The sequence below is a fragment of the Lutra lutra genome, chromosome 12 (assembly GCF_902655055.1).
Source record: "Lutra lutra chromosome 12, mLutLut1.2, whole genome shotgun sequence".
In the NCBI taxonomy this organism is placed as follows: Eukaryota; Metazoa; Chordata; class Mammalia; order Carnivora; family Mustelidae; genus Lutra; species Lutra lutra.
Genome location: NC_062289.1, coordinates 53,366,178 through 53,391,008, shown reverse-complemented (window position 1 = coordinate 53,391,008; position 24,831 = coordinate 53,366,178). Strand labels below are relative to the sequence as shown.

Below are 24,831 nucleotides of genomic sequence, written 5' to 3'. Positions count from 1 at the left end.
TTTATTTATTTGACAGAGATCACAGTAGGCAGAGAGGCAGGCAGAGAGAGAGAGGAGGAAGCAGGCTCCCCGCTGAGCAGGGAGCCCGACGCGGGGGCTCGATCCCAGGACCCTGGGATCATGACCTGAGCTAAAGGCAGAGGCTTAACCCACTGAGCCACCCAGGCGCCCCTTAATATAAAGACTCTTAATCACATCTGTCTTCACTGAAGATCAGAAAGCAACTCTCAGGAAGTAATTTTTAGATTGAAGTTGGCAATTTTTGTCCAGATTCATGTGACTGTTAAATTTCTGCTGGTTTCATGAATGTTTAACTACTTAGTATTTGAGTCACCTGATTTGCCACCCTTGCTTTGTTTCTAAAGTAGTTTGGAGGTTAGCAACATGATTACAGCAGTGTCTGGTGAGAAAGTAAATCTTAAGTGTATAATGACTTAGCCAGGTTCCGATGCTGTCTTCTGTGTTAATTGCACTCTGTTTTTCAGATCTGAGCCTTCCTGGGTTGAGTTTGTTTGGTTTTAAGAGTTCTGTCATACATCTTTTTTGATTTTGGTTCCTCAGTCCCTTTACCTAAAGTGAGGGCTGAAGCTTTAGCCTTTCCTACCCTTCATTACTTTCTGGCAGCATCACTCTCTTTAATTTCCTTTATAATAGTTATCCCAGCCTGGAATTTTATTTTTTTTTTTAAGTATTTTATGTATTAGGGGGAGCAGCGGGCAGAGGGAGAAACAGGCTCCCTACTGATCAAGGAGCCCGATGCTGGACTCAATCCCAGGACCCCAGGATCATGACTGAAGCTGAATGCAGATGCCCAACTGACTGAGCCACCCAGACGTCCCTTTTTTTTTTTTTTTTTTTTTTTTTTTTTTTTTTTTTTTAATTTCTTGTCTCTCTTTCTCTGTTAGAATCTAAGTACTGTGAGAACAGGCACCTCATCAGCCAGGTTCACTGCTTGATCTCAGCTCAGAATCTAGAATAGTGCCTAACATGTTAAAGTAGACACTGCTTTTAAACAGGTCAGTGAGTAGAAGTAAGCTTTATTTCCCAACATTCCAGATGTTGCTTCACTGAGTTCCTGTTGCTCTTGGGGAGGTCCTTCTCTCTTGTTGGAGTAGCTCAGTGTACAAGCCCGCTTGTTATAACACAGTGGTACAGCCTTACCTGGCATTTGTTTTGCAGAGCTACCTAAAACTAGGCCATAGCTCAAACTGGAGTGATGGATGGCTCTTAACAGTAGTGGTGTAGTTGGCGATGGCTGCTGTCTCCACAGCTTCTCCCTTTATCCACCCAGATGTCCCCCCAGGCTGGGAGAGGGCGGTCCCCCGCTAACATTTCTGAAAATTCTACTAGGGTTCTAGTAGTAGTTCTCAATAAAGCAAGGCCTGAAATTTGAAAGCAGTGTTTTAATTGGCTTCTGGTGGAAGACTCTCATCCATCTCCACAGCCTCTCCCAGTTTCCCCAGGAGCCTCTGCAGACACCAGTATGGGATTCCTGGAGTTGGGAGCATGTTCTCTGCATGGCTGCACAGGAGTTCACATCCCTGCTTCTTGACCTCATGGTTGTCCTGTTCTGTTTAAGTGAGACAGACCCAGACAGTTCCAAAGAGAAGAATGGAGAGCTGGTGAATTTGTGCTTACTGATCTAAAACCTGTTTCCCTGGGAAACAGGCAGGGGGTTGCTGCATTCCTGAGAGTTAAATGCAAGAAAGATTACAGGCATTGTTAAAAACTGAGTATGTGTTACTGGAGCTGGTCACTTTCATGACTCAGTTATGTAAGTGGATGGATTGGCACTTTTTCCCCCTTGTTTCTTTTTTATTAGTATGCTACCAGTAATCAGGGAAGATTTTTCTCTCCACCTACAGGAGTCACTGAAAGATAGTTGATGCAGTGTGTGAGGTTGGTCAAACTGTATACAGCAGAAGTCATTTTTAACTAGAATTGTGGCACTGTGTTGATTTCATCATGGTACCCTGAAGGATTATAGGGAAATGGCTTGGCTTTTTTTTTTAATTTTTTTATAAACATATAATGTATTTTTAGCCCCAGGGGTAAGGCCTGTGAATCGCCAGGTTTACACACTTCACAGCACTCACCATGGCACATACCCTCCTCAGTGTCCATAACTCCACCACCCTCTCCTGACCCTCCTTCCCCAGCAACCCTCAGTTTGTTTTGTGAGATTAATAGTCTATTACGGTTTGCCTCCCTCCTGATCCCATCTTGTTTCATTCATTCTTTTCCTACCCCCCAGGTCCCCCATGTTGCATCTCCACTTCCTTATATCAGGGCAATCATATGATAGTTGTCTTTCTCCAATTGACTTATTTCGCTAAGCATAATACCCTCTAGTTCCATCCACATCGTTGCAAATGGTAAGATTTCATTTCTTTTGATGGCTGTGTAGTATTCCATTGTATATATATATACCACATCTTCTTTATCCATTCATCTGTTGATGGACATCTAGGTTCTTTCCATAGTTTGGCTATTGTGGACATTGCCGATATAAACATTTGGGTGCACGTGCTCCTTTGGATCACTACATTTGTATCTTTAGGGTAAATACCGAGTAGTGCAATTGCTAGGTCATAAGGTAGCTCTATTATCAACTTTTTGAGGAACCTCCATGCTGTTTTCCAGAGTGGTTGCACCAGCTTGCAGGAAATGGCTTGGCATTTTGATGGTGCCCCACACGTGATTACTATAGCTTTGACCTCACTAATATCCCTTTGAATTTCAGTTAGGTTTAGAAAATATAAGCTCCAAAAATGAAGTGTACATATTCATGAAATGTTGAATCGGGTATCTCTCATGCAAAAGTTAATATTCAGCTTTGAAATTCGTAGGTAATTTCGAGAACCTTGTGCCTGTAAGTTTTCTGAAAAACAAATGATGCTCTCTGTGTGATGTGAAATGGATGTGGTTCACTTGTTCTGGGATATATGTATGGTTTCTGATAGACACATACCTGCAGACTGTCCTGGGATGTGAGCAAATAATCATTTCTTTCCTGCATCCTCACAGTGCCTGTTGGGATGGGGTGATAGATAATGACAATTGATGGACATTATTCACGAGGAAAAATACTGTTTAAATAAAAGAGACAACATATTATGAAGTTTGAAGTTCACGCATAAGATCTAATACAAGTTTTCGGGGGGAGGAGTCAAGATGGCGGAGAAGTATCAGGCTGAGACTACTTCAGGTAGCGGGAGATCAGCTAGATAGCTCATCTAAAGATTGCAAACACCTACAAATCCAACGGGAGATCGAAGAGAAGAAGAACAGCAACTCTAGAAACAGAAAATCAACCACTCTCTGAAAGGTAGGACTGGCGGAGAAGTGAATCCAAAGCGACGGGAAGATAGACCGCGGGGGGAGGGGCCGGCTCCCGGCAAGCGGTGGAGCAACGGAGCACAAAATCGGGACTTTTAAAAGTCTGTTCCGCTGAGGGACATCGCTCCAGAGGCTTAACTGGGGTGAAGCCCACGCGGGTCAGCGTGGCCTCAGGTCCCGCAGGGTCACAGAAGGATTGGGGGTGTATGAGTGTCGCAGAGCTTACAGGTATTAGAACAGGGAAGCCGGCTACAGAGACAGAGCCGAGGAGTAAGCTCTAAGCTCGGGGTTACCTTGAACCGGTTGCAGGCTCGGTCAGCTCGGAGCGCGGCCGGAGGCCAGGGTGACGGGAGTAATTGGGTGCTGTTCTCTGAGGGCGCACTGAGGAGTGGGGCCCCGGGCTCTCGGCTCCTCCGGGCTGGAGACTGGGAGGCCGCCATCTTCATTTCCGTCCTCCGGAACTCTACGGGAAGCGCTCAGGGAACAAAAGCTCCTGAAAGCAAACCCGAGCGGATTACTCAGCCCGGCCCCGGGTAAGGGCGATGCAACTCCGCCTGGGGCAAAGACGCTTGAGAATCCTACAACAGGCCCCTCCCCCAGAAGAGCAACAAGAAACCCAGCCAGGACCAAGTTCACCTACCAAGGAGTACAGTTTCAATACCAAGGAGAGCATCGGAATTCCAGAGAAGGAGAAAGCAAAGCACGGAACTCATGGCTTTCTCCCCATGATTCTTTAGCCTTGCAGTTAATTTTTTTTCTTTTGTTTTTCAATTTTTTTTTCTTCTTCAAAATTTTTTTAACTTTTACCCTTTCTTTTTTAACGTTTTCTAACTAGTTTATCTAATATATATATATATTTTTTTTCCTTTTTATATTTTTTCTTTATTGGTTTTCTTTTTTTTTTTTTTTTTAAAGATTTTATTTATTTATTTGACAGAGAGAGATCACAAGTAGACAGAGAGGCAGGCAGAGAGAGAGAGAGAGAGGGAAGCGGGCTCCCTGCCTAGCAGAGAGCCTGATGTGGGACTCGATCCCAGGACCCTGAGATCATGACCTGAGCCGAAGGCAGCGGCTTAACCCACTGAGCCACCCAGGCGCCCTTGGTTTTCTTTTTTTAATTGTTTCTTTTTCTTTCTTTCTTTCTTTTTTTTTTTTTTTCTTTTTTTTTCTTTCTGAACCTCTTTTTATCCCCTTTCTCCCCTCCTACGATTTGGGATCTCTTCTGATTTGGCTAAAGCATATTTTCCTGGGGTTGTTGCCACCCTTTTAGTATTTTACTTGCTCCTTCATATACTCTTATCTGGACAAAATGACAAGGCAGAAAAATTCACCACAAAAAAAAGAACAAGAGGAAGTACCAAAGGCTAGAGACCTAATCAATACAGACATTGGTAATATGTCAGATCTAGAGTTCAGAATGACGATTCTCAAGGTTCTAGCCGGGCTTGAAAAAGGCATAGAAGATATTAGAGAAATTCTCTCGGGAGATATAAAAGCCCTTTCTGGAGAAATAAAAGAACTAAAATCTAACCAAGTTGAAATCAAAAAAGCTATTAATGAGGTGCAATCAAAAATGGAGGCTCTCACTGCTAGGATAAATGAGGCAGAAGAAAGAATTAGCGATATAGAAGACCAAATGACAGAGAATAAAGAAGCTGAGCAAAAGAGGGACAAACCACGAGGGGAGAATTCGAGAGATAAGTGACACCATAAGACGAAACAACATTAGAATAATTGGGATTCCAGAAGAGGAGGAAACAGAGAGGGAAGCAGAAGGTATGTTGGAGAGAATTATTGGAGAGAATTTCCCTAATATGGCAAAGGGAACAAGCATCAAAATCCAGGAGGTTCAGAGAAGCCCCCTCAAGATCAATAAGAATAGGTCCACACCCCGTCACCTAATAGTAAAATTTACAAGTCTTAGTGACAAAGAGAAGATCCTGAAAGCAGCCCGGGGAAAAAAGTCTGTAACATACAATGGTAAAAATATTCGATTGGCAGCAGACTTATCCACAGAGACCTGGCAGGCCAGAAAGAGCTGGCATGATATATTCAGAGTACTAAACGAGAAAAACATGCAGCCAAAAATACTATATCCAGCTAGGCTATCATTGAAAATAGAAGGAGAGATTGAAAGCTTCCAGGACAAACAAAAACTGAAAGAATTTGCAAATACCAAACCAGCTCTACAGGAAATATTGAAAGAGGTCCTCTAAGCAAAGAGATACCCTAAAAGTAGTAGATCAGAAAGAAACAGAGACAATATACAATAACAGTCACCTTACAGGCAATACAATGGCACTAAATTCATATATCTCAATACTTACCCTGAATGTTAATGGGCTAAATGCCCCAATCAAAAGACACAGGGTATCAGAATGGATAAAAAAACAAAACCCATCTATATGTTGCCTACAAGAAACTCATCTTAAACCCGAAGACACCTCCAGATTTAAAGTGAGGGGGTGGAAAAGAATTTACCATGCTAATGGACATCAGAAGAAAGCAGGAGTGGCAATCCTTATATCAGATCAATTAGATTTTAAGCCAAATACTGTAATAAGAGATGAGGAAGGACCCTATATCATACTCAAAGGAACTGTCCAACAAGAAGATCTAGCAATTTTAAATATCTATGCCCCTAACGTGGGAGCAGCCAACTATATAAACCAATTAATAACAAAATCAAAGAAACATATCGACAATAATACAATAATAGTAGAGGACTTTAACACTCCCCTCACTGAAATGGACAGATCATCCAAGCAAAAGATCAACAAGGAAATAAAGGCCTTAAATGACACACTGGACCAGATGGACATCACAGATATATTCAGAACATTTCATCCCAAAGCAACAGAATACACATTCTTCTCTAGTGCACATGGAACATTCTCCAGAATAGATCACATTCTCGGTCCTAAATCAGGTCTCAACCGTTATCAAAAGATTGGAATCATTCCCTGCATATTTTCAGACCACAATGCTCTGAAGCTAGAACTCAATCACAAGAGGAAATTTGGAAAGAACCCAAATACATGGAGGCTAAACAGCATCCTTCTAAAGAATGAATGGGTCAACCAGGAAATTAAAGAAGAATTGAAAAAATTCATGGAAACAAATGATAATGAAAACACAACGGTTCAAAATCTGTGGGACACAACAAAGGCAGTCCTGAGAGGAAAATATCTAGCGGTACAAGCCTTTCTCAAGAAACAAGAAAGGTCTCAGGTACACAACCTAACCTTACACCTAAAAGAGCTGGAGAAAGAACAAGAAAGAAAGCCTAAACCCAGCAGGAGGAGAGAAATCATAAAGATCAGAGCAGAAATCAATGAAATAGAAACCAAAAAAAACAATGGAACAAATCAACGAAACTAGGAGCTGGTTCTTTGAAAGAATTAAGATCGATAAACCCCTGGCCAGACTTATCAAAAAGAAAAGAGAAAGGACCCAAATAAATAAAATCATGAATGCAAGAGGAGAGATCACAACTAACACCAAAGAAATACAATTATAAGAACATACTATGAGCAACTCTACGCCAACAAATTTGACAATCTGGAAGAAATGAATGCATTCCTACAGACATATAAACTACCACAACTGAACCAGGAAGAAATAGAAAGCCTCAACAGACCCATAACCAGTAAGGAGATTGAAACAGTCATCAAAAATCTCCAAACAAACAAAAGCCCAGGGCCAGATGGCTTCCCAGGGGAATTCTACCAAACATTTAGAGAAGAACTAATTCCTATTCTCCTGAAACTGTTCCAAAAAATAGAAATGGAAGGAAAACTTCCACACTCATTTTATGAGGCCAGCATCACCTTGATCCCAAAACCAGACAAGGATCCCATCAAAAAAGAGAACTACAGACCAATATCCTTGATGAACACAGATGCAAAGATTCTCGCCAAAATACTAGCCAATAGGATTCAACAGTACATTAAAAGGATTATTCACCACGACCAAGTGGGATTTATTCCAGTGCTGCAAGGTTGGTTCAACATCCGCAAATCAATCAATGTGATACAACACATTAATAAAAGAAAGAACAAGAACCATATGATACTCTCCATAGATGCTGAAAAAGCATTTGACAAAGTACAGCATCCCTTCCTGATCAAAACTCTTCAAAGTGTAGGGATAGACGGCACATACCTCAATATTATCAAAGCCATCTATGAAAAACCCACTGCAAATATCATTCTCAATGGAGAAAAACTGAAAGCTTTTCCGCTAAGGTCAGGAACACGGCAGGGATGTCCGTTATCACCACTGCTATTCAACATAGTACTAGAAGTCCTAGCCTCAGCAATCAGACAACAAAAAGAAATTAAAGGCATCCGAATCGGCAAAGAAGAAGTCAAACTATCACTCTTTGCAGATGATATGATACTATATGTGGAAAACCCAAAAGACTCCACTCCAAAACTGCTAGAACTTGTACAGGAATTCAGTAAAGTGTCAGGATATAAAATCAATGCACAGAAATCAGTTGCATTTCTCTACACCAACAACAAGACAGAAGAAAGAGAAATTAAGGAGTCAATCCCTTTTACAATTGCACCCAAAACTATAAGATACCTAGGAATAAACCTAACCAAAGAGACTAAGAATCTATACACAGAAAACGATAAAGTACTCATGAAAGAAATTGAGGAAGACACGAAGAAATGGAAAAATGTTCCATGCTCCTGGATTGGAAGAATAAATATTGTGAAAATGTCTATGCTACCTAAAGCAATCTACACATTTAATGCAATTCCTATCAAAGTACCATCCATTTTTTTCAAAGAAATGGAACAAATAATCCTAAAATTTATATGGAACCAGAAAAGACCTCGAATAGCCAAAGGAATATTGAAAAAGAAAGCCAAAGTTGGTGGCATCACAATTCAAGCTCTATTACAAAGCTGTCCTCATCAAGACAGCATGGTACTGGCACAAAAACAGACACATAGATCAATGGAACAGAATAGAGAGCCCAGAAATGGACCCTCAACTCTATGGTCAACTCATCTTTGACAAAGCAGGAAAGAATGTCCAATGGAAAATAGCCTCTTCAATAAATGGTGTTGGGAAAATTGGACAGCCACATGCAGAAAAATGAAATTGGATCATTTCCTTACACCACACACGAAAATAGACTCAAAATGGATGAAGGATCTCAGTGTGAGAAAGGAATCCATCAAAATCCTTGCGGAGAACACAGGCAGCAACCTCTTCGACCTCAGCCGCAGCAACATCTTCCTAGGAACTTCGCCAAAGGCAAGGGAAGCAAGGGCAAAAATGAACTATTGGGATTTTATCAAGATCAAAAGCTTTTGCACAGCAAAGGAAACAGTTAACAAAGCCAAAAGACAACTGACAGAATGGGAGAAGATATTTGCAAATGACATATCAGATAAAGGGCTAGTGTCCAAAATCTATAAAGAACTTAGCAAACTCAACACCCAAAGAACAGATAATCCAATCAAGAAATGGGCAGAGGACATGAACAGACATTTCTGCAAAGACGACATCCAGATGGCCAACAGACACATGAAAAAGTGCTCCACATCACTTGGCATCAGGGAAATACAAATCAAAACCACAATGAGATATCACCTCACACCAGTCAGAATGGCTAAAATTAACAAGTCAGGAAATGCTGGCGATGGATGCGGAGAAAGGGGAACCCTCCTACACTGTTGGTGGGAATGCAAGCTGGTGCAACCACTCTGGAAAACAGCATGGAGGTTCCTCAAAATGTTGAAAATAGAACTACCCTATGACCCAGCAATTGCACTGCTGGGTATTTACCCTAAAGATACAAACGTAGTGATCCGAAGGGGCATGTGCACCCGAATGTTTATAGCAGCAATGTCTACAATAGCCAAACTATGGAAAGAACCTAGATGTCCATCTAGAGACGAATGGATAAAGAAGATGTGGTATATATACACAATGGAATACTATCCAGCCATCAAGAGAAATGAAATCTTGCCATTTGCGACGACGTGGATGGAACTAGAGGGTATCATGCTTAGCGAAATAAGTCAATCGGAGAAAGACAACTCTCATATGATCTCCCTGATATGAGGGAGAGGAGATGCAACATGGGGGGTTGAGGGAGTAGGAGAAGAGTAAATGAAACAAGATGGGATTGGGAGGGAGACAAACCATAAGTGACTCTTAATCTCACAAAACAAACTGAGGGTTGATGGGGGGAGGGAGGTTGGGAGGGGGGGTGGGATTATGGACATTGGGGAGGGTATGTGCTATGGTGAGTGCTGTGAAGTGTGTGGACCTGGCGATTCACAGACCTGTACCCCTGGGGATAAAAATATATTATGTTTATAAAAAATAAAATTAAAAAAAGATGTAATACAAGTTTTCAGTTTTCCATCCCATTATAAATGAATAATAAAGAAACTGTTGATGCTTCTGTAAAAAAATGTAACTGTGGAGGAATATGACTAAACATTTATTCAATCATAAATGTACATTGCCCACTTTAGTGCGATATGTGCATTTCAATGATCCTGTCATTCTTAAAACATTTGGAACACCTTTTTCTTTTTAAGTTGCTTTCAGTATTGAAATATATCATTTTATGCTCAGTAGTGGAAGGTCTTTACCCCTCAAGGTAGGTAAGGCTTTGCAAAATGGCCAGAAGTCATTTAGAATAGCATCCGGTGGATCATGCATGTCAGAGAGATGAATAATAATCTTTGCTGTTTAAGAGTTGTGACCGTATAGTAATGATACTGATTTTTATCTTGTGTAGTGCCTAAATTTAAAGATCTTTCAGAAAAAAAAGAAGAAAGGAGCATATCGATGGAATCAATTTATTATAGCCTTCAGAATTATTTAATTTAAAAGATAGTCTTCATGTTAAATAGAGTTAGATAGGGTGTTAATGTGACTAAACAGTTTTACACCAGAACTTGGAAGACAGAAATACACTGAGGAAGTTACCTTAGGGAGGCTGGTCTGATTTGTAGTGTAGAGGTCTGGGCGTAGCTGGATCTAACAGTTTTTATCTTAAGTCCATTCCCTATACCCCTAGGATTCTTCTGATCCTTGTTAGTCTTATTTTGGCTATTTGGGGATGGAATATGAATAATACTATTTGAACAAGGATGCCAAGGGGTGAGCCTTAGGGAATTGGAGGAAGGTATCGAAAGCTAAAGCAAAGAGATAAAAAAGAGCTGTTGAATGAAGTAGGAATTAGATCATAAGTCATTTGTTTACATTCTGTGTCCCTCGGTAAAGAGCTCCTGGATGGCAGGGATTCAGGTCTGCGTTAGGCACCTGTGTGGCATAGGTCTTGAAAGTATTCAATACATTGCATTTTAATGAAAAGAAAGAAGGTAAGTCTTAGAAGCAGTCCTGTGTGGTAAGTTTGGTGATTCCAACTCTATGGAGGGGTCATAGGAAGCTCCAGTTGAGCTGAAGCTCAAAGAAAGGGTAAGTACTGGAGATACTTAGTAAGTAGTAGAAATGTAATTTCAAATTCTATTGGTCTAAATTCAAAGCCCAGGCTATGTACCTGACTGGCTCACTCCTAACATTTGTGAGGGCCCAGCCAGCACAGGCATATAAATATAGGGCCACATACCATCTGTCGAAACCAGTAGTTCTCAACTAGAAGGAATTTTGCCTCCAGAGGCCACTCAGAAATGGCTGGAGACATTTTTGGTTGCCACAAATGGGGAGAGTGGTACTGGCATCTAGTGATTGGAGATAAGGGTAGTGTGCTCCTTTACACCTTGGAAGAAAATGATCTGACCAATGTCCCTATGCCAAGATTGAGAAACCTTGGTCTAAATTGTTAAAAGCTATGAATCTAGTCACCCCCATGGACTGTCCAACATTCCCACCATTAGCTGTTTCTCAGTGTTGTCACACATCCTGTCACAGAGACTGAGCACTAGCACATATGTGCTGGGGAAGCTGGAGGTACAAGTCGAGGGGCAGTTTGCCTTATGCTTCTCTTCTGTTAGGTAAATTGTTTAAAAAAACAAACAAACAAAACAGACTTTCAGGGGGCATCTGGGTGGCTCAGTTGGTTAAACGTCTGCCTTCAACTCGGGTCATGATCCGGAGGTCCTGGGAGCAAGTCCTGAATTGGGCTCCCTGCTCTGGGAGGAGCCTCCTTCTCCCTCTGCCTCTGGCTGCCATTCCCCTTGCTTTTGGCGCGTGTGCTCTCGCTCGCTCCCTTTCTGTCAAATAAATAAATAAATAAAATCTTTAAAAAAAACTTCTCTAGAGATCTGAAAAGAAAAAGAACAAATGCAGTCTTTTTATTTGGGGTATGTGGTATGCACTTTGTAAAGTGCAGGGCCTGGGGCAGGGACTCCTTTTGACGAGGGATAAAGGCAGTACTGGTGCCTGGCATTATGTATAGTAGACACTGGAAAAATGTTTGTTAGATGAATATTTCCATAGCACCATCCCTCCTGAATGAATGAACAGCATGCATTTACATATACTCTATACTGTTTCATTTCAAGGCCTGTTACTAGGTGATGTAAGCCTTTAGATTACAAAGATTGAGTGTGTTTTATCTAATTCAGCTGGAAAGTAATTTAATTTTTCAGTACCTTAATGTTCTCATCTTTCAAACAGCAGCTTGGATTAAAATCAGGGATTCTAGGGGCGCCTGGGTGGCTCAGTGGGTTGAGCCTCTGCCTTCGGCTCAGGTCATGATGTCAAGGTCCTGGGATCGAGCCCTGCATGGGGCTCTCTGCTCAGCTGGGAGCCTGCTTCCCCCTCTCTCTCTGCCTACTTGTGATCTCTCTGTCAAATAAATAACTTTTAAAAAATAAATAAAATCAGGGATTCTTTACTTAGATTCTACATACCAGCCATAGAGGGGTTCTAGCAGATCCTCAAACCTCAAAATTAGATTCATGATTGTGTGGATATACACATATATTGATGATGCGCACATTTTCTCTAAAGAAGGGTATACTAAAGAGCATAGTTGGGTTCCACCTTAGAGCTATTATGAGAAATGCTGCTGTGAATATTGATTTACAGTCTTTAAGTCCTTGTTTTCAGTTATTTGGGGTATATATCTAGTGGAGTTGCTTGAGTAATTCTAGGTTTAGCTTTTTGAGGACTGCCAGATTACTTTCCACAATGAGACCACCATTGCACATTTCCATCAGGTTCCAGTTGCACAGAGATTTCAGTTTTTCTACATCTTTAACAACACTTTTTTTTCTCATTTTGTTTTTGTAGCCATCCTAGCAGATATGAAATGATCACTGTGGTTTTGATTTGCATTTCTGTAATGATTAATGATGTTGAGCATCTTTTCATGTACTTATTGACCATCTCCATTGGAAAGCTACTTATTCAGGGCTTTTGCTCATATTTTAATTGGGTTGTCTTTTTGTTTTTGACAGTAGAAGTTCTTTATATATCCTGGATATTAAACCCTCATTTGGATACATGATTTGCAGATATTTTCGCCCATGATGTAGTTTGTCTTTTCACTTTCTTGATAATGTCCTTTGATACAAAAAAAGCTTTAAATTTTGGTGGAATCCATTTTAACTCCTTTTTCTGTTGTTACTCTTGCTTCTGGTGTCATGTCTTAAGAATCAGTCATTTGCCAAATCAAAAGTCATGAAGATTTACTCTATATTTCCTTATAAACATTGTGTACTTTTAGGTCTTTGGTCCATATTGAGTTAATTTTTCCATGCAGTGTGAGGTAGGGGTCCAACTTCATTCTTTTGTATGTGGAAATCCCATTCTTGGTACCATACATTGAAGAGACTTCTTTCCCCATTGAATGGATTTGGCACCCTTATCAAAAATCATTGGCCATCAGGGTGCCTGGGTGGCTCACTCAGTTGAGCATCTGACTCTTTGATTTCAGCTCAGGTCATGATCTCAGGGTGGTGAGATCAAGCCTTGCACTGGGCTCTGTGCTCGGCGTGGAGTTTGCTTGGGAGTCTCTCTTTCTCTGCCTCTGCCCCTTCCCCTGCACACATGCTTGCTCTCAAAATAAATCTTTAAAAAACATCATTGGCAATTGTTGTTTGGGTTTATTTCTGGACTCCGTTCTACTCCATTGGTCTGTAGGTCTGTCTTTATGCCAGTACCAGACTGTTTTGATTAATGTAACTTTGTAGTAAGTGTTGAAATCAGGAACTTTGTTCTTCCTTTTCAAGATCTTTTTGGACCCTTGTAATTCGCTATCAGTTTGAGGATTGACTTTATATTTCTGCCAAAAAAAAAAGTGTTTTGAAATTTTGGTAGGGATTGTGTTGAATTTGTAGATTGCTTTGGGTGGTATTTTAACAATACTAAGTTCGTGTCCATAAACATGAGATGTCTTTTTTTTACTTAGGTCATTTTAAATTTCTTTCAGCAATGTTTTGTAATTTTAAATATACAAGTTTCCACCTCCTTGATGAAATTTATTCCTAATGATATTTTATTCTTCTAGATTCTTTTTAAAATCTAAAAAAAAAAAAAAAAACCACCTAGCACATTAAATCTGCATTCCAACCTAGGTATTAAGTCCCAGAAGGTACTATAGAAGACATCTTAAAGCTTGGAAATAAGTAAATAAATAAGTAAATAAAAATAATATATAAATAAAAAATACTAAATAATATAAAAATATATAAAAGTAAATAAGTAAATATATTCAAGTAACCTTGAATATATCACATAATCTCTGAGTCTCTTTCTTCATCTGCAAATATGGGGATAAAGCAAATCTTTCACAGAAGTTGTATAGATCAGAGATAATATATGCAAGGGACTAACTCTAGAGTATGACTCAGTTAAATACTAGATAACTAATGCTAGGCTGCTAGTATTGTGTTTTCTTGTATGGTTTCAATATAAATACTAGTTTGCCATATGATTTCTTGTGAACATTTGGCTTTGATTACCTTTGTTTGCTTTATTTCTTTTCATATCCTGAAGCTTTGTGATTAAATAGTATACATTAAAAGCTTGAGCAGAATTAATTTGTAGCAAAGGATAGTGATTTTTACACAAACTAAATATCCTTTTCCTCAGAGAGCCTTATAAAATATGTTGCAATGGGGGGGGAGTTATAAAATATCATAAACTGTGTTTCACTGGTGCTGTGTCCTTAAAAGAGGAACATTTCTTCTAATGTTCCTCTTCGCTTTCTTGGATCATCTCCTGTCCTGGCATTGCAAGGTTAAATTTTAGACATTAACCGGCATTTAACCTCTAAGAATAGCAAAGCTGACTTAAGTCTTTACCCTCAATGGAAAATGCAACTAATCCTGCCATCTTAGCATTGCATTTGTTTGTATGTGTGAAATATAACTATTGTCATGTATAAATCTGGGTACCAATGTTGCATTTTCTTCTTATACATTTTAGGGGAACTTTAGATTGAAGTAGGTAGATTCAATTTCTGAAAGACAGTCTAAGAGTTCTGTTTTCATTTTAGCTTTAATATAGACAGTTGAATAAAATCTGGAAGAAAATTAGCTATAACATAGATGTTTCTTAATATCATAAAAATAAATTGCTTATCATTGTCATAGCAATGTAATTTAGCCATTTTGCTATTCATTTCCTGAAGAACATAAATGAATCTGCATACAAGAATATGAACTTGTGCATATTCTGATAGGGAGGGAAGGGTGAAGTGGATGCAGTCAAGTTGAGAAACATGTGGATTTGAAAAAGAAACGGAAATTGGGAGAGCAAGCCTATCACGGGATTGCCAGATTCCGTTAGGGGCCCATTTAAGGCTACAGATGATAATTTATACTTTCACCCATCTGTCCTACCAGGATGACTCTTCTCAGCAGTGCTCAATATGATTCTTTATTAAAATGATAATCGCAGTTGCTTGGGTGGTATTTTCTTTAAGCCTGGTAATAGGATAGCAAGCAAATTATAAACTAAACATTAACGATATGGTTAAAAGCAAAGGCTCTGGAGTCAGGCCTTGGTTTATTATCTTCTGGCCTCTTCATCTAGCAGCTGTAAAACTTGAGAAGGTTCTCACTGTGGTAGTTGTGGTTATAGGATGACAATTGGTTATGTCCTTTTGTACACTTATCTCTTGAGGGTCTATCATATTCATTTATATAGATGGAGGAAGAGAGCTGGAAGACAAGTACCAGCTAATACCTGTATTTTTTTTTTAAGATTTTATTTATTTATTTGACAGAGAGAGACACAGCAATAGAAGGAACATAAGAAGGGGGAGTGGGGGAGGGACAGGCTTCCCAGCAAGCAGGGAGCCCGATGCGGGGCTTGATCCCAGGACCCTGGGCTCATGACCTGAGCCAGAGGCAGCTGCTTAACCAACTGAGGCACCCAGGGAGCCCTCATCTTTTTTTATACTAAAAAAATGTATGTATCAGAGTAGAATGCAAAGTATGTTGAATTTTAGTGGTTAAAAATAAATGTTTCAAGGGCGCCTGAGTGGCTCAGTGGGTTAAGCCTCTGCCTTCAGCTCAGGTCATGATCTCAGGGTCCTGGGATTGAGCCCCACATCGGGCTCTCTGCTTGGCAGGGAGCTTGCTTTCCCCCCTCTCTCTCTGCTTGCCTCTCTGCCTACTTGTGATCTCTGTCTGTCAAATAAATAAATAAAATCTTAAAAAAAATGTTTCAAGATTATCTTTGAAAAAATACTTCAAGGTGGGCCTCAGGAGACCCTTCCTATTTTTTCTTCCTCTGTTCCTGAAAAGACCTATATGCATTTGATTTTTCATTAATTCACAACTCAAATGAACAATCACTGGCTACCCTTGTTAAGAGTTTTGGGGATTGTGTGAGGATATAATGAGACACTGGAACCTGAGTAAACTAGGTAGCCATTATCCAATAAGCAGTTAACCTACAAATGTTTGAAAAACCTCAGTGTTATCAAGAGGAATTTTGCTCTTGGTTTTGAAGAAAACACATTAGTTCCTTTTGTTTTCATAAGTTAACAGTGAATTATAAGTAATTCCAGATACAGGAAGAAAAACTTCATTGGTGTAGATAAGAGAGCCATCTGGCTCAAGAACTCTGTTTCAGGTGGGATCCGGTCCTTTGTGTGTGGGTCTCTTTGTCATGACTGCCCTTGCAAATATAGAGATGTACTTGAGTTACTTCCTTTACTGTAGAACAGTCATGATAGATTATGAATTCATTGTACTGAGGCTTTAAAAAATATTTTCATCATGATTTTATACTAATTGAAACTTTTTAGCATTCTTACCTCTTCATTGGTAATTCAGTAGAAATAAGTGGCTATTCTACAGTCTGACCACTGGGGGGTGTAGATTATTTTCATTCTTGTCTTAAAGTCTGAATATAATTTGTGGTGTAAGTATTTCTATTGAACCAATGTAGCTCAACCTCAGATAAGCAAATCTCAGGTTAGGAAGTTTTAAGTTAATTTTTATGTCTTCTTAAAAAGCCCTTTAATACCTGGTCTCATATACTTACAGGATTACTAGTAAAAAAAAATGTATTTTACTAGCATCATTATCAGCTGTGGAATCGGAACAAGATTCTGACTCTTCTGATTAGCATTTTAGCTTTGTTTCCTTAAGCTAGACTTTTTTTCTGGAAAGGGTTAAGTCTAGGAAAAAAGACTTCCAAATTCTATTTAATGCTTTTTTTTTTTTTAAGGTTATTAAAGAAGCTGTCTAAAAGTAAAAAGTTGTGTTTCTTAATATTTAACCATTATATTTGGTTGTAGACAAAAAGTTTGATAGTACGGAAGTGTATTTCTTTGAAAAACCATATGGATGATCAAGAATTATTGGTTGTGGTTTTTTAACTATTATTGACCGTTGTGGTTTTTTAACTATTATTGACCGAGTCCCAAAAAGTGCCACCACTCAAATGATGGGCCAGAACCAGAATGTCGGGTACCAACTGGGAGTCAGGTTATCCACAGATCATAACAGGGGGAAACTGGAGGTATGTAGCTCTTACAAAATCAGTGTTTGGAAGACGAGTTCACCATATCCGGGTCCATGGTGCATGCTCACTTGCAATCAGAACATTCTGTGAGTCATCAGTCCAAACAGTGAAACAGTCAGTACCAAGACTAGCAGGAAATTGAAGTGACTGGCCTAGAGCTTGTTTGTTTTGTAAGAGGCATTTGAGGTGAAGTTTGCCTGAAAAGAGTTTGTACCCATCAACCTTTGGCTCTTGCCTCTCTTCTCTTGTTAGCTCTTTATCTTTTCTTCTGGTTGACCTTCATTCTCCTTTCCCTAGCACTTTGTCTTCTGGTCTTAACCTGGCATCATGCGAAAAAGCATTGAACCAGAAATTGGGTCTAAGTGGGTGGACCTTAGACTAAATTCCTGATGTCTTGCTGGGCCTCAATTTACTCACTTTTTAAAAAAGATTTATTTGAGAGAGAGCACAGGGGTGGGAGCTTGGGGAAGGAGAAGGAAAGGGGAAAGAATCTCAAGCAGACACTGCTAATCACAGTGCCTGAGGCAGTTCAATCTCACTACCCTGAGATCACGACCTGAGCCAAAACCAAAAGTGGGACGCTCAACCAACTGAGCCACCCAGGCACGCCTCAGCTGACTCACTTTTAAAATGGATAAAGTTTTTTTTCTCTTTTCCTTGTATCTTTATCCCTCCAATTGCCCTTCTCCTTAACAGTTTTCCTTTTCTCTAGTCATTCCATCTATATATTTTCTCATTTCTTTCCAGTTTTATTTCCTCTGCTCTTCCTTTTTCCCCCCTCTCATCTTCTTATGTAGTTTCTCCTTAATCTTCTTTCTCGTTCTCTTTTACTTCCCGTTGTCCCTGACGTCTTATTTCTCCTTTTATTATTTTCCCATTGGCAACCCCCCAATATCAGTTTTTTTTCTTACTACCGTCTGATGCTGGGGATCCAGAACTGCAATAGGACATGGAGGGAAAGGTTTAAATGGTTACAAATTGTGTAATATTTAGACCAAAAAAAAAATCACTTTTAAAAGGAATAATTTGTGTTACCTGATGTATACTGAGTTAGATCACAAGCACCCCATGGGCACTTTCATGATGTACTGCAGGCTCACATTAATGTCCAGTAGGCTGGTTAGCAAGCAGTATAACATACTAAAGGCAAGATAAATTTTTTGCCATTTCTCATATTGGTGAAGTTTGTTCTTAATTCTGCCGTTTAGTATTTTTATTATATGTTTCTTTGTAGTATATTGCTCTAGTAAACATTACCAGCCTCTCTTTACTTGGTCAGACACTTGTAAATACTGGCTTTTTGTGATGTATAGAAGTAGAGGAAAAAGTTTAGTAATTTGAACATCATTAAATTTGTGAGGGTCAGCTAGCATATTGTTGATGAATTAACTCAGTGCTTTTATGGGATGATGAAAAACCCTGTCATCTTCATTTCTTCATTAGTAGAACTTTGGCTGAATGTCCTTTTTTCCTCCTTGTTCTCAAGGTTGTCTTAGGGCCCTTAGGTGGTGCTTTGTCCAAAAGAAATATAATGGGAGTCCTATGTATAACTTTAAATTGCATAAAGTAAAAAGAAAAAAGCATTTAATTTTAAGAATATATCTTATTTAACTCAGTACATCCGAAATATTGTCATTTTAACATGTATCTATATAAAAAATTAGATTATTTCACACACACATTTTGTGTGTTTTATGTTTACAACTCATCTCAGTTGGTTCAGGTAGTATCGCAGATATAGCCACATTGTAATGAACAGAGCAACCCCAGACAATTGTTTTGAATAAAGTAGTATAATTTTAATTAAAAACAACATGTTTTGTCCATGTGTGTTAAGTATGTTTTTGAGTTTTAGAAAAATTCACCTGAAGTTACTAGATGTTGACTTATGGAAAGACAGAAATACCAGGAATGTTTGAATTTTACAATGCTGCAGTGTCATATTCTTAAAATTAAATTGTTTAGTATTATATGTTAATATTTTATAATGCCATAATTAATATTAACATATAATTTATTATTATAACTTTTTCATTATTTACAGGGCTTGAACAGGCTGTCTTCCATCCAGAATTGTGAAAATATATTGAGTCATGCTGATAAGATAAAAAATTGTTTTTGAATTCTATAAAGCATCTATAACGTGCTGTCTTAGAGAAGCTTATTGATACTTAGAAAATATATGTAAACTATTTTCCCTCAAATGATTACTTCTCTATATGTATAACTTTTATTTCTAAAAATGAGGTTGTGATTGATTTGGAGAATCATTAACTCAATCCCTGTCCTGTGTGGTGGAAGCTTCAGTGACCGTCATGTGATTGGGCAGGACTTGGTACCTATCAGTGTAAACACATGGCACAGCCTGTCCCATGCCCCTCCTTATCTCCTTCAGAGAGAAGGGGTTGAGGCGTTTTGAGCAAATCTTATTGGTAAAGTCGTGTATGTATTGCCTTTTTTTTTTTTTTTTTTTTTAAAGAACCATTTCCTTTCAGTTTTAACCGTATTACTGTGTCGGCAAACAGTTTACACTCAGTTTGTCAGCAGAGCGGCTTTCTGTTTTGATAATTTAGGACTGTAACTTTGTTTCTGAAAAAAAGACATGCTTGATAAGCTAGTTCAGTTTTAAGATGTTTTACTTAGAAGATGATAATAAATATGAGGAGGAGGAAGAGAAGGTTCATGAAGACTCATTAAGTAAAACTGAAGGTGTTTACCATGGGAAGGCCCCTGCTGGTATCCTGGTGAGTTACATGCCCCAATGTCCTGTTGCCTTTGCTTGCTTGCTCAATCTGGGTAGTAATGAGAGAAGAGGGCTAATACCTTTTCTTTGGAAAAATGTAGCACTGTAATGGATTTTATTAACTTTTAATGTTACATTCAGCAGAAATATTTGGTACCTGGTCTCCCTCATTCATGCTACACCATCTTTTTACTTTTTTCTATTTATTATTTGAAAAATAACTTTCTACCTAGAAAAAAGTGAGGTTGCTGCTTTAAACAGAATTCTTTTAAAACTAGGTATCAAACTAAGCATGTCTGGTTTTACATTTTTGCTTCTAAGTGCAGTAGTTGAGGAATAAAAAACATTAAAAAGTTTTATGGTTTTTACTATCCTAGCCAAAATTGTTTGAAAACTGAACTAATATTTTGAAACTAGCATTTTATTCTGATATATGATACAAAAGAGTGACTGCAGTCTTTCTTTCTCCTATAATTGCAGACAAAAAAATATTATAAGCTTGACATGCAGGGAAAATGCAAATCGAGGTTTTTTTTTTTTTTTTTTTAATCTGGACAAAATACAAAATCATATAAAAGTGTAAGTTCTAGAAGTCAGCGTTAAGGAAATAAAATCAGGTAAATTAAGGACAATATAATTTAACTCTACCTGTGGAACCTTTTCCTTCAAAAATAATCTGAAATAAATACCATGAGGTAAAGGTATTTTTTAGGAAATCAAGGATATATGTTTTTATGAAAACAAGTGTAAAAAACAGATAATTTCTAAAATCTGTGGCTCATAATCAGGTTGATTTTAAAGTTATATAAATTTTTGTCATCTTTAAAAATGTATCACATTTGTGTGCTTTTTGCTTTTTGTACTTGTTAATGAAAGTACTTGTTCGGAGTTCTCAGAAACTGATGGAACTGAACATTGTTTGAATATGAATGGAAGTCAGATATACAGAGAGAAGCAATTTACTTTTGAAATTTCCTTTTTAATAGTATAGAGTGCATGTATATATGGATTCATCCATATTTCTTTTGAAGGTCAGAAGGGAGAATAGTGGATATAGCTGAATCTTTATGAAACATATAAAAATTCTTTTATTGAGTAACACACACACAAACCACCTATCTCAGGAAGAAGTTCTTATGCTTCCTGATTTTGGTGTTTTCTAGAGAGAGGTTAACAAGTATTCAATTAGACTGCCTTTTACTAACAGTTCCCTTTTATGTTAATGTCAGAACATCGAAGTCTCATGAGTCACCTCCTTGCTCCAAGAGAAACTTTGATTTTCTGAATGGCTAGTGTTAGGGACGCTAGATTTGATGTCTGCTTTATAAGCTGAACTGATGATGTTGAGAGTTAGACTTTATAACCTGGGTGTGTCTTTGTGCGTGTTTGGGGGGGGCACAGGCGAGAGGGAAAAAAACCTAGTTTTCAGAGTCCCAAGCCCTCAGTGACCCTGACATTCCTTACTCTTCATATACTGCCTGGGTGAATGTCTCCATCTGAAAGGAGATGATTTTATGTGTTTGGAACATAAATGTATAAATCTCATAATTTAAAAAACAGACGACTTTTGTGCTTTGTTAGAAATTAGGAATTGAAAAAGAAGTTTCCATAATTTTTAAACAAGTGTAGATAATTCCTTTTGTTGAGGAAAAGGCCACATTATTTCATATTTTAATATCCTGAAGTTCCAGAATAATCTGCTGGCCTTATTTTCCACCACTTGTTTTAAACTACCTTGGTTGCATTTTTAAATTAGGGTGGCATGTACTACAGGAGTGCTTAGCCAAACTTGGAATCCTAGGAAGTGCTTCTAGAATCAAGTCTGTGTGTGTGGAGACTCTAGGTGGCATGTGGGTTTTCTTTTTTTTTTTTTCTTTTTTTTTTTTTTTTATTTTTTCAGCATAACAGTATTCATTATTTTTGCACCACACCCAGTGCTCCATGCAATCCGTGCCCTCTACAATACCCACCACCTGGTGCCCCCAACCTCCCACCCCCCACCCCTTCAAAATTCTCAGATCGTTTTTCAGAGTCCATAGTCTCTCATGGTTCACCTCCCCTTCCAATTTCCCTCAGCTCCCTTCTCCTCTCCATCTCCCCTTGTCCTCCATGCTATTTGTTATGCTCCACAAATAAGTGAAACCATATGATAATTGACTCTCTCTGCTTGACTTATTTCACTCAGCATAATCTCTTCCAGTCCCGTCCATGTTGCTACAAAACTTGGGTATTCATCCTTTCTTTTTTCTTTTTCTTTTTCTTTTTTTTTTTTTTTACAGCTTTATAAACATATATTTTTATCCCCAGGGGTACAGGTCTGCGAATCGCCAGGTTTACACACTTCACAGCACTCACCATAGCACATACCCTCCCCAATATCCATAACCCCACCCCCCTCTCCCAACCCCCTCCCCCCATCAACCCTCAGTTTGTTTTGTGAGATTAAGAGTCACTTATGGTTTGTCTCCCTCCCAATCCCATCTTGTTTCATTTACTCTTCTCCTACTCCCTCAACCCCCCATGTTGCATCTCCTCTCCCTCATATCAGGGAGATCATATGATAGTTGTCTTTCTCCGATTGACTTATTTCGCTAAGCATGATACCCTCTAGTTCCATCCACGTCGTCGCAAATGGCAAGATTTCATTTCTTTTGATGGCTGCATAGTATTCCATTGTGTATATATACCACATCTTCTTTATCCATTCGTCTCTAGATGGACATCTAGGTTCTTTCCATAGTTTGGCTATTGTAGACATTGCTGCTATAAACATTCGGGTGCACGTGCCCCTTCGGATCACTACGTTTGTATCTTTAGGGTAAATACCCAGCAGTGCAATTGCTGGGTCATAGGGTAGTTCTATTTTCAACATTTTGAGGAACCTCCATGCTGTTTTCCAGAGTGGTTGCACCAGCTTGCATTCCCACCAACAGTGTAGGAGGGTTCCCCTTTCTCCGCATCCTCGCCAGCATCTGTCATTTCCTGACTTGTTCATTTTAGCCATTCTGACTGGTGTGAGGTGATATCTCATTGTGGTTTTGATTTGTATTTCCCTGATGCCGAGTGATGTGGAGCACTTTTTCATGTGTCTGTTGGCCATCTGGATGTCTTCTTTGCAGAAATGTCTGTTCATGTCCTCTGCCCATTTCTTGATTGGATTATTTGTTCTTTGGGTGTTGAGTTTGCTAAGTTCTTTATAAATTTTGGACACTAGCCCTTTATCTGATATGTCATTTGCAAATATCTTCTCCCATTCTGTCAGTTGTCTTTTGGTTTTGTACACTGTTTCCTTTGCTGTGCAAAAGCTTTTGATCTTGATAAAATCCCAAAAGTTCATTTTTACCCTTGCTTCCCTTGCCTTTGGTGATGTTCCTAGGAAGATGTTGCTGCGGCTGACGTCGAAGAGGTTGCTGCCTGTGTTCTCCTCAAGGATTTTGATGGATTCCTTTCTCACATTGAGATCCTTCATCCATTTTGAGTCTATTTTCATGTGTGGTGTAAGGAAATGATCCAATTTCATTTTTCTGCATGTGGCTGTCCAATTTTCCCAACACCATTTATTGAAGAGGCTGTCTTTTTTTCAGTGGACATTCTTTCCTGCTTTGTCCAAGATGAGTTGACCATAGAGTTGAGGGTCCATTTCTGGGCTCTCTATTCTGTTCCATTGATCTATGTGTCTGTTTTTGTGCCAGTACCATGCTGTCTTGATGAGGACAGCTTTGTAATAGAGCTTGAAGTCCGGAATTGTGATGCCACCAACTTTGGCTTTCTTTTTCAATATTCCTTTGGCTATTCGAGGTCTTTTCTGGTTCCATATAAATTTTAGGATTATTTGTTCCATTTCTTTGAAAAAAATGGATGGTTCTTTGATAGGAATTGCATTAAATGTGTAGATTGCTTTAGGTAGCATAGACATTTTCACAATATTTATTCTTCCAATCCAGGAGCATGGAACATTTTTCCATTTCTTTGTGTCTTCCTCAATTTCTTTCATGAGTACTTTATAGTTTTCTGAGTATAGATTCTTAGTCTCTTTGGTTAGGTTTATTCCTAGGTATCTTATAGTTTTGGGTGCAATTGTAAAAGGGATTGACTCCTTAATTTCTCTTTCTTCTGTCTTGTTGTTGGTGTAGAGAAATGCAACTGATTTCTGTGCAGCATGTGGGTATTCTTATTAGAGATGAGAACCTTATGCACAGAGGCTGTGAGACCTGCTAATGGGGCAGAAATAAGAACTTGACCTTGTGTCTGCATGTCCTCACCAGCTGCAGGGAACTCCAGGAAGCAAGAGGACCGTGCTTCTCCATCCTTTTCCCTCTGCTGTATCAGAGGACCTGGGTGTTAGTGTGCTCAAGTAAAAAAGTGTTTTTGTTTGTTTGTTTTTAAGAGAGAATTTTATATATTTATATATAAAATATATATATTTTATATGTTTGTATTATTTATAGCAAGATTTACTAACAAACACGGTGGTAGAAGATAGCAAGTCACCCAGTAGGCGGGGCGTGTGGCTTGGGGCAGTGTTCATGTGGAGTTAGGAAATCTTCAGTGGGGGATGAAGAAGCCTTCCCTCGATCCCCCCACACTTAGCACATTTTGTCATTACTTCCTGCTGCCCAAAATTCTAGAATAGCACTAGGTGAATGGGTCCAAAACCAAACACTTTTCCTCCAATCCAGCATCAGGAGTGTTCACAAAACTAAGTATTTAGTTGCATAGAATTTTATTTCCTCTCAGAAATGTGGTGGTATTACTAGGTAGGGAATTTGGGGGAGTAAATTCTCCTAGAATCTGTTTTCACAGCTCATTTGTCTCTAATC

General features: G+C 38.8%; 1 protein-coding gene across 3 annotated transcripts in view; it reads left to right on the top strand.

Annotated features, from left to right (window-relative positions):
- Window positions 1–24,831, top strand: part of LPIN2 (lipin 2) — an 89,540-nt gene that overhangs the window by 10,453 nt on the left and 54,256 nt on the right. The window contains exon 1 of one of the 3 annotated variants that reach the window (XM_047696349.1): window positions 19,789–20,012. The exons of the other annotated variants lie outside the window; for them this stretch is intronic. Within the exon in view, the coding sequence (XP_047552305.1) occupies window positions 19,899–20,012 (114 nt within the window). The 5' untranslated portion in view covers window positions 19,789–19,898. Of the gene's footprint in view, window positions 1–19,788; window positions 20,013–24,831 lie in introns of those variants that run through there. 3 annotated transcript variants of the gene reach the window in all.